At 35.7% G+C, this 14893-nt stretch overlaps 1 protein-coding gene across 1 annotated transcript in view; it reads left to right on the top strand.

The window, feature by feature from the left end:
* Nucleotides 1–14893, top strand: part of heca (hdc homolog, cell cycle regulator) — a 71696-nt gene that overhangs the window by 12693 nt on the left and 44110 nt on the right. The window contains exon 2 of the mRNA XM_028182256.2: nt 14035–14131. Within this exon, the coding sequence (XP_028038057.2) occupies nt 14035–14131 (97 nt within the window). The remainder of the gene's footprint in view (nt 1–14034; nt 14132–14893) is intronic.

The following is a 14893-nucleotide window of genomic DNA, read 5'->3' as shown; positions in this document are numbered from 1 at the left end:
CAAGTTTGTAACATAGCGTCAGGTTCAATATTCTCATTGGCCAAGGATAGATCGGCCGAGTGCGATTGTCGGCAATATATTTGCAACAAATTACAGTGCATTGCTGCGTATGACGTTTGTGCAGATTTATCGTTATATTGACTTGTTGATGTCGTATCATTTACCACATAATTTATAGGGAATCTTTGAATTGGTCAAATGGTGACGGAGCCTTCGTGTTTTATCTTTCAAGTTTATGATCAAGCACCTCTATTTTACTGCGGCCTGTTGTGAAAATCTCTTCAAATGTAGTATATTAGCAAAAAATATATTTAAACATTCTAAATTAAAGGATAAGTACCACTATCGTTTCTATTTGGCCGTGAAACTGTCTTTCGTTTAGGTTTAAACAGTGAGAAGACCGCCTTTATACAATAAAACTGAGATTTCAGCCTCATGTGAAAATGGGGCAATCACCTTTGTAGAATCTATGCGTTCAACAACCGATCTGTCCAAAAACAAAACATTCTTTAATAAAATGCAATCCATATCCAAATAAAAAAATACTAGCAAAAAAGTAATAATACTATTTAAAGTAAGAAATTAACAAAGTAATCATGACATACAATACTTTTGTTTAGTGCAGCTCTTTTACCACACTGACTACTTACTTTGCCTTGATTTAACATTACGTACATACTTCATTAATATTAATTTATAAATACAAGTAGGTATTTAATTAAAAGCGACACTAACCATACTCAATGAATAACAGAGTAGCGGCAATGCATATGCACATGTCATCATAATATATAGAACACAAGATACGGCACGTACTCACATATTTCCCGTTGTAAACAAAATGCTATAATACAGCATAATTGAATATAGAATGTAGATAACGAGCCATGGTCACGTTGTTATAACAAAATCCCTTACTCTCTTATTTCAATTACTTTACATATTATTACGTACGTAGACTATTAATAATATAATGTTTCTTGCATAGTTTTGAATTACAATTTTTTTTTTTTTTCTAAATATATAAATTCTAATCAAATTAACAATTTTAAACCTAAATGGGATCTTAAAAATAGTAGGAGCAAATTGAAGAGTATTCCTAAATATTTTAAAGTTTAGAGGTTATTTCCAAGAGATTACCAGCTAGAAAACCTTTTAAACCTTTTTTTTTGTACGACTATCACCTTGTCATCGCTGCACCGCTATGGAGCTCACGAGAGAGATAGCGAGATATTTCCACTACGCTTGCACTCTTAGAATTTTTTACTACTCATTCCGATGCTGTCTCCACGGAAAGATTTCTGGTAAATACCATTAGCTGTTGGGTTTTCAAAAATTAACAAAATCAGACAGGAAACATTACTGTTGTTCGCCCCACAACCGCTATTTTACTTACGTAAAAAAAATCAATGTAGGTACATTTGTCTGCACGCGTTTTACGCAAGAGCATCCGGGTGATGGAAGGCCGGCTATCCTCGACCCACGCTGGTTCTGGCCCAGCGGGGTATTCCGTAGGGTAACCCACTCTAACCGGCGCCATCTAGGCGGGCTTCGGACAGTCTGCCGACCTAGAGGGCTGGTGGTCGTGGCGCCGACGACCGCCAGTCCGGCGTCCCGAGGGGGAGGGTGATGGGAGAGATGTGCTCCGCACTAAACGCTTCACTTTCCCCCCTTTGCCTTGTCATGAGTTCTGTCTCATGCGAGGTTTGGACGTTGGTTGTTGAGCGACAGGAGGTTTTAGTCAGTTCGACTCTGACATACCCCGCCCAGTATCCCCAGAAAAGGGCGGAAGTCCGGCGATTTCCTCCTGACCAAAAAAAAAAAAAAACAAAAAAAAAAAAAAAAAGCTACATTTGTCCAAACATGAATCATAGAGCAGCGATTAGAATAATCGTAGGATTCCCGTTCTTTCCAAATAAAAAAGCTTCAAGTCTAGTGATATCATTGTACCAGATAGAATCGTGTCTTAAATGAATCAAAAACTGAATAAAATGCTGACGTTGAATGGTGCATATAATTTTCAATTTCACGTCGCTAAACAAGAATGTCTGGACTACTATTTATCATATTTGTTTTTGCACCTCGGGAGCAGTTCTTGTAAAATTAAGGTAATTTTTCATCCGCCAAACTAATGTTTGATCGTAATTTAACTGTTTACTAGAAACTGGTATTTAGTAAATTTATAGGATTGTGGATTATAATAGACGCAATGAATGTACGGTATCTACATTGAATAATTAAATTTACAATTGATGCAATTTAAAAATTTAAAATTTTATTGAAAATTTTCTGTTCGTTGTTTTAAATTTTAATAATGATTCGAAAAACATAACAACAATTGTAATTTTAAGTAAACTTCGTAATGGTACGAGTAACATTCGGAAACGCAGTGTATTTTAGGGTTCATTATGTTGTTAATAAAAATATCAATTAGTTTAAATACAAAAATAACAGTCGCTAAATACCCAACTTTAGCTAGCGAAACAATTCCGAAAATTCTTATTGCTGTATTCGTTTCAAGATATTTTGAAATGCTGGCGATTTATTTCTGTATCGTGGCGGAGATTCTAATTTAGGTTACAATTTACATGAAATATTCTGTGAAATTTACAGATTTTAACGTACTAACTTCGACGTTTTTGCTCTTTAACTTTCATTTTCACATATTTCAACCTTATTTCCAAAATTGCACTTGCATCATCAATGCCAATATGTAAAAAGGTTGTTATAGCTTAGAAAAACAATGAATCATTATTATGGGTATATTAATTTGCATCGAAATAGCGTTAATATTCAATGTCATAAAAGATGATAAAAATTAAAATTTATTTTAGTGATATTTAACCGTCCGTGGCCTAATTGTTGACGCCCGGTGTACTTATGTGTATTAGGGGTGTTCAATAAAAAATGATAATGAGTATGACGCAATTGTCTTTTATTATTTTTATTTTATTTCGACGTGGTCACTTTTCAGGTTTATACATTTTTTTTTTATAAAGGTAAAATTCACTTTTTTTTTAATCTTCTTCCTGATTCCTTAAAAATCGTGTACTCGACTACTACTACGTTATCTTCTTCAAATTTATGTCCCCTAAGATTTTCCGTTAACCGCGGGAATAGGTAGAAATCACTAACTAGGATGGAATATGGAGGATGCTCCATCAATTCGAAGCCAGCTTCTTGAATGGCAGCCATCGCAACTCTGGACTTGTGCACAGGGCGTTTTATTGGTAAAGCAAAACAACTTTCCGTTTCTTACGTATTTCTACACGTAATTTTTTTATTTGTCCTCCGTAAAATATACCCGCAATAGTGTGGCACCATGATTAAGGTATTCGATCAATGCCACCTTTTGGCTGTCTCTGAAAAAATAACCCGGCGGATGGTATTGACTTAATTTTTTTCGGAGTTTGACATGACGGTCTCTTGTAATGTCGTGTCTGTTTATTCTTTTCCAGGTCATAATGATGAAGTCACGTTTCGTCCATAGTTATGAATCTAGCCAAAAATCGGTCATGATCGTCTTGTAACAAACCTAAAACAGCTTTCTGAAATTCTTAGTCTTTTTTGTTTCTGTGCATCAGAAACCATTCAGGGCAAACTTAGCATATCAACGTGCAAACATAGAATATGGAGAAACATGAACCCTTAGTGTCGCCATCAAGTCTTGATTTACCAGCTCCGTAGTAAAAAATTTCAAGCAGATATTTTATTACTGCGCGAACGTCAATTTTATCCATTTTGAGAACAAGTTTCGACACGACGCAAACAAATGACCTTTATTTAAAAGAGTATTGATTGCTTTTTTATTATTATTATTATATCTAAATGAAGTCATCGTGGCCTAAAGGACAAGACGTCCAGTGCATTCATATCTATCTAGCTATATGAATCGGCGTTCGAATCCCGCTGGAAAGTGCCAATTTTTCTAATGAAATACGTCCTTAACAAATGTTCACGATTGACTTCCATGATAGGAAGGAATAGCATCGTGTAGTAAAAATTAAACCCGCAAAATTATAATTTGTGTTATTACTGGTTATAGGCCGTCTTGTGAGTCCGCACGGGTAGGTAGCAACAGCCTGCCTATTTTCTGCCGTGAAGCAGTAATGCGTTTCGGTATGAAGGCTGGGGCAGCCGTTGTAACTATACTGATAGACTTAGAACTCATATCTCAAGGTGGGTGGCGACATTTACGTTGTAGATGATGGGCTCCGGTAACCACTTAACACCTGGTGGGCTGTGAGCTCGTCCATCCACTTAAGCAATTAAAAAAAATGTCTGGGCAATGCCTGTCAGTATTTTTTTCCATGGAGAATATCGCGTTATCACTATTTGTTGATCATAAAATCAAATAATTTCACTTCACATAGTTTCAGAATCGTTTCCAATAAATCGTCTCTCTATTTAACGTCATATTTTATATTACGTAATTGTAAAACTGTAACTTTATTACGTTCCGGGAGTTAAAAAAAATCTTCGTTTGTTACAACAATTAAATGAGTCAGTAAAATTTTTGAGAAACTAGGGCTGTCTTCGCAGAACGTGCCTCATAAGGTTTTCTAACAGGTTAAAAGGAATTTAAATATTTACGGAGTTTTCATTATGAGCTCTTTTAAAAATTCGTAGTCAGTGTAGATATATTTTTGTTAACTCTTAGGAAATTCCATAAAAACACCTTTTTAAAAGAAACACTCCCATATTATATGAAATATGAATGACGTAGTTAGAAATCTTTTGTCACTAATAAATCGAATACAAATTTGTCAACCCTAAATTAAACGAAGACAGTCGGAGATCGATGACCACGCCCTCGCAGACTATTCAGCTAATTGCCTAATTATTTTTATTGCCTGTTTGTTTTGTATTCGACCATCTCATCCAATTTTCCAATTAATTTACAAACTCAACTTAAGTCTCTTGAAAATCTTCGAACAGCATATTAAAAAACTCCTCAATAAAATTAAGGATGTCGCTTCTTACAAAAACGACTGAGTAATTTATTAGGTCAGACAAAAGTTTATTGCTTGAATATTTCATTAATGAAAAAGCCAAATTAATTGGTCTCTATTTTGGTCGTGAATATATTAATAATCGGTTAACGTTCTAAATGCGGTCTCTTTGTTTCCTCAAAGAGCACGTTCCAAAACACGAACCGGCCCCTCAAAAATTATGTGAGTATCGCTTTACCGAATAGATTTAGCACTCATATTCCATTTTGAAAAATAACATATTAATAATCCAAGCTATTTATTTTTTCCCACACTCGTTACAAACTTGTTAACCTTGATACTTTAAGATATTTATCTACGAAAGACCTATTGCATTATAATAGTGTAGATCACGACCAGTCTTTACTTAAACGTGTATTTGGTTTAAAAATTTTTTTTGCTAAACAACTTAATTATAGTTCATATATCGATATAAATATTTAGATATTGTAGTCGTCGTGGCCTAACGGATGAGACGTCCGGTGTATTCGTGTTGAAGCGATGCACCGGTGTTCGAATCCCGCAGGCGGGTACCAATTTTTCTAATGAAATACGTACTCAACAAATGTTGACGATTGACTTCCACGGTGAAGGAATAACATCGTGTAATAAAAATGAAACCCGCAAAATTATAATTTGCGTAATTACTGGTGGTAGGACCTCTTGTGAGTCCGCGCGGGTGGGTACCACCGCCCTGCCTATTTCTGCCGTGAAGCAATAATGCGTTTCGGTTTGAAGGGTGGGGCAGCCGTTGTAACTATACTTGAGACCTTAGAACTTGTATCTCAAGGTGGGTGGCGCATTTACGTTGTGGATGTCTATGGGCTCCAGTAACCACTTAACACCAGGTGGGCTGTGAGCTCGTCCACCCACCTAAGCAATAAAAAAAAAAAAAAAAAGATGAGAAAAAATGTATGACAATTGAAAATCATGTATCGTCTATATAATCAAAATAATTGTCTTCGTTTGTGAGTAGTATGAAAAAAAAAATCGGAGAGTATGTATAATTAATTCTTGAGACTTATAATAATATGCGTCACACACGTCTCCCGTATTGTCAGATGAAATTTCTGTCATGTTTATGGCATGATTTTTTAAAAACCGAATACATACAAAATCGAATCGAAAAATGATTAACGCTTCTCAAATTTTAAATCACCAGTGCTACTTAAAGGTAAACTATTTGATTAGTCTGTTAAAAATCGTGAGTGTTCCGGGCGAGGTCGTCGGGTGATCGAATTGGTGGAGGCACCGGGGCCCATTGTTCGACCGAGGCCAAGGTCTGACGTGTTTACATCGCGGGCAAAGATGATGCATTATTATAAGAAAAAAAAATAGCGGCACGTGTTTCGTTTTTAGGCCATTTATTAACCTTACTTCTGGTTTAGTTTTGTATTGCATGCCTTTTATGTGTATTTGAGAATGGCTTTTGAAGTGGCATATACAAGGTTGAAAATACTTCGTAGGTTGTATTATTGAATGCTATGAAAGAGACATTGAAATAATAATAGTTTGAGGGTGTTGTAGACACCGTTAAAACTATTTTTACGGTTTCATCTAGCATTTATTATTTGCGTGGTCAATTATAAACGTAATATTCAACCGTAAAAAAAAATTTAATTATGAAATGGAGGATTTAATTAACTAATAACAACTTTAAACGTTCCATGATCATACAGGTAGCCTAGGATTTTGTTTGATTTTCAGATAACACTGAAATTCACGCTCAAGCTTTGTATATCATTAACAAATATATTCTATATTCTCTATAAGGGAGACGTTAAAACAAATTACCCGTTTGTAAATAAAATTACAATCTTTATTCAAATTAAAACACGAATGTCCGTCGAAAAAATACGAGAATAAATTTTATAAATAAAGATAACGTTTTGCGTATTTAATTAGAGTACCCGTGTTTTGTAAATGATGTAACGATGAATGGAGTATTCACGCCCACATTTTGCAATGTCGCAAGCTTTTTAAGCAGTCGAAGAGACCGTGGGAACAGTGACTGGGTATAATTTAATAAAAATAATGAACTACACTATCCCGAGGTATACAAAAATATGAGAATTTTTCGTAAATAGATATTTAAAAAAAATAAAAATTAGAAAGCGGAAAAATATCGTCTCAGTAATAATAGCAATTGATGAATCCCTTCATTATCTGAGAGCCTGATTTTATGAAACGTATTTTTGTTTTAAATCGTTTCGTACGTAAATATTTATAAAATTCATCGCGTCTAGAATATGAGGGAAGCATAGATTTCTAAATCAAAGCAATTATCCATCGTCACTTTTTCGTTTCCTTGGTGCGTGCATAGCCATCGCGTATTGAGATGGGGAATTTAAACAGCTTTGACAATATACCTAATAAAAACCTGCACATATTTTAAATAAGAAACTTTGACAGGGAATTTTTAATATAGTCATAAATGATGCGACAATCTTGAAACCTATCTGCCGTCGCACGTACCAAACACCATTAATACCAGCGCCAAACTTCAGAAATGATGTTCTAAACGCACTAAAAAAAACTCGCATCCTAACCACTGCTCAAAGAACGGATCGTGTGTATCTTGAATATTCGAAGCCACTCATTATGTAAGCGAGGGTCATAGTAAGAGATTTCGGAGCACGTTCGTTTCGTGCACGCATGAATGGCGCCTCAAAGGCACCTTGAAGCGTCATTGTTTTTAGGCGTCTTTATCCTGTCATGCTTTATGCGTTAATTATTCTATTATATCTCAAGGCCTGTAAATTGGAACTGGGCGAAAGAATGCGTGGGATGCGCGGCACACGAAGCTATCATTTGAATAACGTGCCTATGCTCTAAAACTTTGAGGTTATTCCAGCTAGGTAGCAGCGGATAGGTGAGCTCACGGGCTCAACTTAAGAGAATTTGCTAACACTAGCCCTAGGACGAGCAGTGCTTTGCAAAATCTACCACCGGATCGGAATCGCGATCCACTGAGACTTGAGGGTCCTAAAAGTACCGAGAGAGGAATCCGACAAGACATGTTTTGGGGCGACTTTGCGTTGCTCCGTCGCGGTCGGATAAAAAATTTACCTGCAATTTTAGTCATATACTAGCTGACCCGGCAAACGTTGTTTTGCCATTTATATAAGATTTCTAGGGAATTTCTAGTGTAGAAAAAAAAATCTAACTTATTGTAAGTGTGTAAGGATGTGGTAAATTAGTGAAAGAGGCATGTAGCGCTATGAACGATGAGGGAATATAAAAATAACAAAACCTCATTCAACACATAATGCCTCATTATAACAAAAAAAAATTGTCCAAAAAATAATAAAAATAATTGTTAAGGGTGGACGACCCTTATCACTTAGGGGTATCAAAAAGAGATAGTAGCCGATTCTCAGACCTACTAAACATGGACATAAAATTTCATAAAAATCGGTCAAACGGTTTCAGAGGAGTATGGTAACTAACATTGTGACACGAGAATTTTATATATAAGATCGTTCGTCGTTCTAAGCTTCTAAGCATTCCTGTCTTAATTAATTTCAACGAGGACCATTTACAGATAGGTTAATCGTTAAAAAAAATACTACATCGAAAATATTTTTCTTTGAGTTGAAATGGTTTACGTATAAACATACACCTCGATTTTATATACCCGAATTAACTCAAACATTTGTTATTTAAGGTCGCGTGTAAGTAAGTGGGTGCATCTAGCACTATGTTAATTCACATACGATTGTCAAGTTTGACACCGTCACGCTGTGCCTCCGCATACGGCTCCAATATTATGACAAATTTATCTAATCTTATATTAGTTGTTCAATCTACGGTACAAAGATTTGGGTGCCGGTCGTGCGATCCGGTTTGGTCGTGGCTCTTTCGATGAGAAAGTAGGAAACCGGTCTTCCGCGGCTCCTACTGGGCGTCTGTCTACTTTCAAATCACAATAGACCTGCCCTATCTCTGTAGCTCTACAGATCACTTAATGGTATCTACTGCGTGACAGAACGGCCTACTTGTGTTTTTAAGTTAGATTGGCAATAATTACGTTTAGAAATTAAAATATGACAATCGCAAATTGCGCTAAAAGGTAATGCAACAATAAGAATCAAGATGTCACTTGTACAACATATGTAGGTGAACTGTAACTTTTGGTAATGTTAACAAAACAGTATTGGAGTTCCCTTTTTTTTTTTACATTAAAAGGTATTCAAAATAAAATTCAACCTGACATGTATATTGGATTGTAGTTTTTTTTTTTAATTTTTTTTTTATTGCTTAGATGGTTATACGAACTCACAGCCCGCCTGGTGTAAAGTGGTTACTGGAGCCCATAGACGTCTACAACGTAAATGCGCCTCCTACCGTGAAATATAAGTTCTAAGGTTTCAGTAAAGTTACGAGGCCGCCTCACCCTTCAAACCGAAACGCATTACTGCTTCACGGCAGAAACAGGCAGGGTGGTAGTACCTACCCGTGCGGACTCACAAGAGGTCCTACCACCAGTAAAAAAATTAGTGTAGTGTAGTGCTGTAGTGCCGTTGCTGCGATCGCGGGAATAATACACGCACCAAAATCATGCAATATGAAGTTATTTGAGTAACATCGAAACTTATGTGTAATGCCAAACCCGAATATCTCAACCAGTCAGCCTTGCAATGTGTTTGTCAAACACAAACGTTGGAACAGACGTATCAACAGTGCCTTTATGAACTTAAAGCTTTTAGCACTTCACTAAAATACAAGACTAGTCTAGAGAGTATAGGAATATTGAACGACAATTATGGCTCTTTAGAATTATTAATGTTTTTGTGTATTGATGGCTGGGAATTCGGAGGTCTGGCTAGTCTCAACCCGTTCCCAGAGCGTGTTGACTTTGATTATTATACAACAAAACAATGGCTTCATGTATGATAGCTTTGTGAGAGAAATGGGCATAGATAGAAGAACATCTTAGTTTCAAAACACCTTTAGTCGTAAAATATTTTGTGGGTTTTAGTTTAGTTAGTTAGCGATGTCGATACCAAATTTTTAACCTATGTAGTAAATAATCCTTTCTTTAGACCATATTATAAATGATTTAAAAAAAAAGTTATCTGTTCGTATACCATTTTATAAAGTCCCCATACTTTAAAACAAAAAAAATATTCGATTATTACATAGCTGCGTTTACGACGCAAATGTTATATAATTGGTGACTCATAATTATGTTTTTAATGTTCCTATATTATGTTATAAAATTGAAGGTGATATTTTATGAACGCGGTAGGTAAAAATCTATTCGTATTTAGCCTCGAAACCGCCGTCGAAATGATATATCAAAACCATAACAAGCCAAATATATTTTGTGCACTGATCGTAATTAAGCATCAAAGAACAAAAACATGTGAACTTTATTATATTAGTATAAAGCTTAAAATCGTTTCGAATTTGTATAGAGCGTATTTTGGTCGAATGCACACACGCAGCGAGCGGCGGGCAGCGATATAAAATCATCTCGACAAAAACATCGTTATTTTTATTTCAACCAAGGCCAAGAGCGCCATGCTGCATTTTGCTGTACATTCACGGAACCGAAACGTAACAAGTGACAGCACATTCGAAACAAGTACCCGCAGACGCAGTTTTATTTTTGTAACAATAAATTCTGCTCGCGACATTTTGCTTTTGAAGTTTAATTTTATTCGTCGACAATGTAGACTTTAAACAAGACCTTGTTTTCCTACATATATAACGTTTTATAGTTTTGTTTCGGAGTCTTGCATGTGTTCTTGTTCTTTTTTTTTATGGGATACATTTATAATTCGAAATTTGCACACGATTCTATAGCAGACTCTGCGCAGAACAGTGGTTCTAGTAATACAAAGTAAACAAAAAAAAAAAAAACAAGTGATACTTCGACATATGTCGCAAGGTGCTGTTTCGCGACATTATCGTGATGTTAATGAGGTCCATAAATATTAAACACAAATGATCATGTCGATCACGCAAAAGATCTAGAAAAAAACGAACCACGTGTAAAGCGGTAGGCAGCGGCTTGGCTCTGCCCCTGGCATTGCTGAAGTCAATGGGCGACGGTAATCACTCATCATCAGGTGGGCCATATGATCGTCTGCCTACAAGGGCAATAAAAAAAATGAGTATGTAAAGGCTCTTTTAGGGCTTCGACGATTGAATAAGCTCACGGTTCACCTGGTGTAAGTTATTACTGAAGCCTATAGACATTACTACGCGATTGCCGCAATCCATATTGAGATATGAGCTCTGTCTCAATTGCATAGAATAACAGCTTTTTCAACTTTCGGCAGATATAGACAGGGTTAGTGGTACCCACCCGCGCCAAATTACAAAACGCCCTGCTACAGACAACCGCTCTTAATAGTATAACAATAAAAGGTGCAAAATAGTTATTCGCGGATTCAAATCTAATATTTCCAAAACAACTAACATGCAAAGAAACATTGACAAAAACTAAAATTTACGAAAACGTGCATTAAGGTATTCGTCATGTTCTAAACAATTTTGTCTGTATTATTTATGAACCATTAAATTGAGTATTACGTAAGGGGCCGTTGTCAGTGTTTTTTTTTTTTTTATAAAAATAATGTAACCCATTGTGCGTTCAAGGTTACCCATATAGAGGTACAGTCGAGCGCACTTCCGCTGACGCAGAGCCGAGCCAAACTTGAATATCAACGCTTGTAAAGGGTATAATTAGCATTTCTTTGCATTTCTACTGTACAATAATACTATTACAGACATAGCAGTTTTGAACGATATTACCATTTAAAATTCTTGTATTTCATACATTTTATAATAATTCCAGTAATTTTCAATTGCTAATTATTATTAACACTAAAATATATCTCAAAAGTTAATATTTTAAATTTTACACTGCTTTAGAAAATAATCAGTTTTTTTCATGTCATTTTACATTTTCATAGATGTGCCCTTTTCGAAAATGCATATTCAATTAAGTATTTAGAAATGCAAAACATTATCTTGCTTGTTTACATATTTTGAGATAATGTTTATTAATATAGCACATGTCGAAGACAGAGCGAATGTAGGAGTAGTCAGGAAAGCTGACCCCACACAATGCGCGATAAATAGCTGGGAAGAGAGAGAGAGAGAGAGAGAGTTTATTAATATAGCACACAGTTTGGTTTTTGTCTTAAACAAAACAGGTATGCGACGATCAACGCAAAACAACTCACCATAAAACGCAGTTGTTAAAATTAAAATCTACATGATATTCGCGAATACATAATAAACGTTTTTATCGAAGTTCAAACGTAAACATTGTTATATAGACACGCCCAGTCCGATACGAAAGCCGGTATCTAATTCGCGTGGCCTTGGCAGTGAAAAAACTTGTTTTTTTTTTTGCGCTGCCTTGAGATTTTTTTCGTTTTTGCGCGCTCGATACGATTACTTATCTTGTTATTGTGCTGTGTTTAGATCTACACGTGTATCGAGTTGCACTATGAATAATATGCGGTAGTTCGCGGCGGTTTGTTTTTAAGAAACCATGATTGGAATACCATGTTATTAACAAAGACGATGGCAATAAATCTTAGTGGGCGTTTCAATCGGGCTTGAAGTTGATTGTTAATGTAAAAGATAATACAGATAATTTGTAGGCCACGTCGCGTTCATTAGGGTTCATCTTTTAGGTTTTTTTTTTAATACTTCAGACACAATCAATCAGTACAAACCAGGATACAATAGCCGAACTAACTTATGGATCAACTAAGCGTCACACGTCTCTCAGTTCTAAAATTAACAGCTAACACTGGAGATAATTTGAATTGAATTTTAAAATCTCAATTTTAGTAATGTTTATATTATAATAACAAAATGCAAATCACAGCACAAGGATAAAATAAAAGAAACACCAAAATAAAAAAACAAAAGACTAATTACTACTGGAGAAACAACTCGACGACGGTTGACGTCATGCAAGTGGCCGGTCGTAAAATTGAAGTGAAATCCTTATGCAGCATGATGAGGAGACATGCAGTACCGACCCTACATCATGTGGTATAAGGGCAAGAAGAAGAATGGTAATGATCGAGCTCCATCGGTCGCGAGTGGAGTCAGCGAAACGCCGGGAAACATTCAACAGTATAATGAATAATTTGAATGTAATTGAAATATAGTGTTCAAAATGTGCTTCAATCTATCTATCTATCTATCTATATAAAAACGGATTGCTGTTCGTTTTTCACGCTAAACTCGAGAACGGCTGGACCGATTTGGCTAATTTTGGTCTTGAATGTTTTGTGGAAGTCCAGAGAAGGCTTAAAAGGTAGATAAATATGAAAATGCTCGGAATAAAATAAAAGTAACAATTTTGTTTTTCCTTTGATATATATAGCCACCGTCGGACGGATTCCTTTTGTTTGTTTCAAGTTTATTTTATACGAAAGTCTATGTCTTTTATTTCTCGATTGAGGCACTACGAAGTCTGCCGGGTCAGCTAGCTTAAAATATAAAATACATCAAACACATCAACGGATCATGTTCCCATACAATTTAGTTTTATTTAAAAATAATACTACGACGGAGTCGAAGCGAACATCTATATCTCATTACCATTTAATTTTTTCGAAAAGTACATAATTATTTCGAAATGTCAGCCGTTCAATAAAAGGCTATTCCTGGTACGGAACTTCATTAGCGTGCAATCCAAGTTGTAGTTTACCAACTGATACATAAATTTAATGTATTCATTATTATTAATGCAAGCAATCTCAAACTAAGATCTTATCCACAATCTCTTTGCACTTGTAGCGTCTGGACGCTCGTAAAACGATGTATTATTATTATTTTAGTTTGCTTAAAGTATAGTACAGTATCATGATCGAAAAATAGAGTGAACATTTTCACTTTACAATTATTAATTAATGTACATAAATTGATGGATGTGACACACGGTTATACAGTTAAATAACTGTATATTTAGCTGATAATTATCTACGCATATTAAGAGAACGAAACAAACATAATCGAAACTTTCATAAGTTCGTTTTGTGTAATAACCTCTCCGTGTTTTCAGAGCTGGGGCTGGCGCCAATGGCATCTTCTCTCGAAGACTCGATTTCTCCACCTTCAACCTACTTCCGAAACACAAAGTCAACTCGTACCAGATCAAGGTGAGATAGTATTTTTTTAGTGAACATACTGGTCGTCTGTGAGTGAGAGAAGAAATGGTATATGATAGAGGAGTATGGAAGGAGAAAACATGTTGCGCCGACCCCAGGTGACTGGGAGAAGGGCAGGACAATGATTACGATACTGGTCGTCTGTTTGTATAATAACTGGTGGTAGCGTTTATTGTGAGCCAACACGGATTACCTGTCTATTATTGCAGCAAAGCAGTAATGATCCAGTTCAAAAAATAGGACAGCGCTTAATTAGATAGTATACTTCGATCTCATGTTTTAAGATGGGTGGCAGCTACCAAGATGTGATGTCTATCGGTTCTACCAACAACGCATTATTACTTGGGCTGTTAGCTTCGACTATTCATCAAGTATTTAAAAAAATTGCGTTTCTATTTTTGAGAAATTGATTTCTACGTTATGTATTAATGTGGACCGCTCTCTATTTACGTTGTCATATAATGGGGGTTCCAGTAACTTCACTAAGTAGCTTAACCTTTGATGAACTATGAGCACGTTTTCCATTTAAACCGATGTTCAAAATAAAACTAAAACGCAATGTACACAGAGTCTAAAATCACCAAGCCTTTTATTTAGAGGATTGGTCGAGGAATAGTTGCAGATATTTGGAAGATATTTTTTTCGTTACATAATTTAAGCCCCGTGCGTCAATCGTATTTGTTTACTACCTATTCAAAACTGGTTATTTATTTATCAGCACGCTACTTTGGCGCCGTCTGTCAGCGCACTAGC

The sequence above is a fragment of the Bombyx mandarina genome, chromosome 12 (assembly GCF_030267445.1).
Source record: "Bombyx mandarina strain Sakado chromosome 12, ASM3026744v2".
Taxonomy (NCBI): domain Eukaryota; kingdom Metazoa; phylum Arthropoda; class Insecta; order Lepidoptera; family Bombycidae; genus Bombyx; species Bombyx mandarina.
Note: the sequence above shows the minus strand (reverse complement) of the source record. Positions and strands in the feature narration are given on the sequence as shown.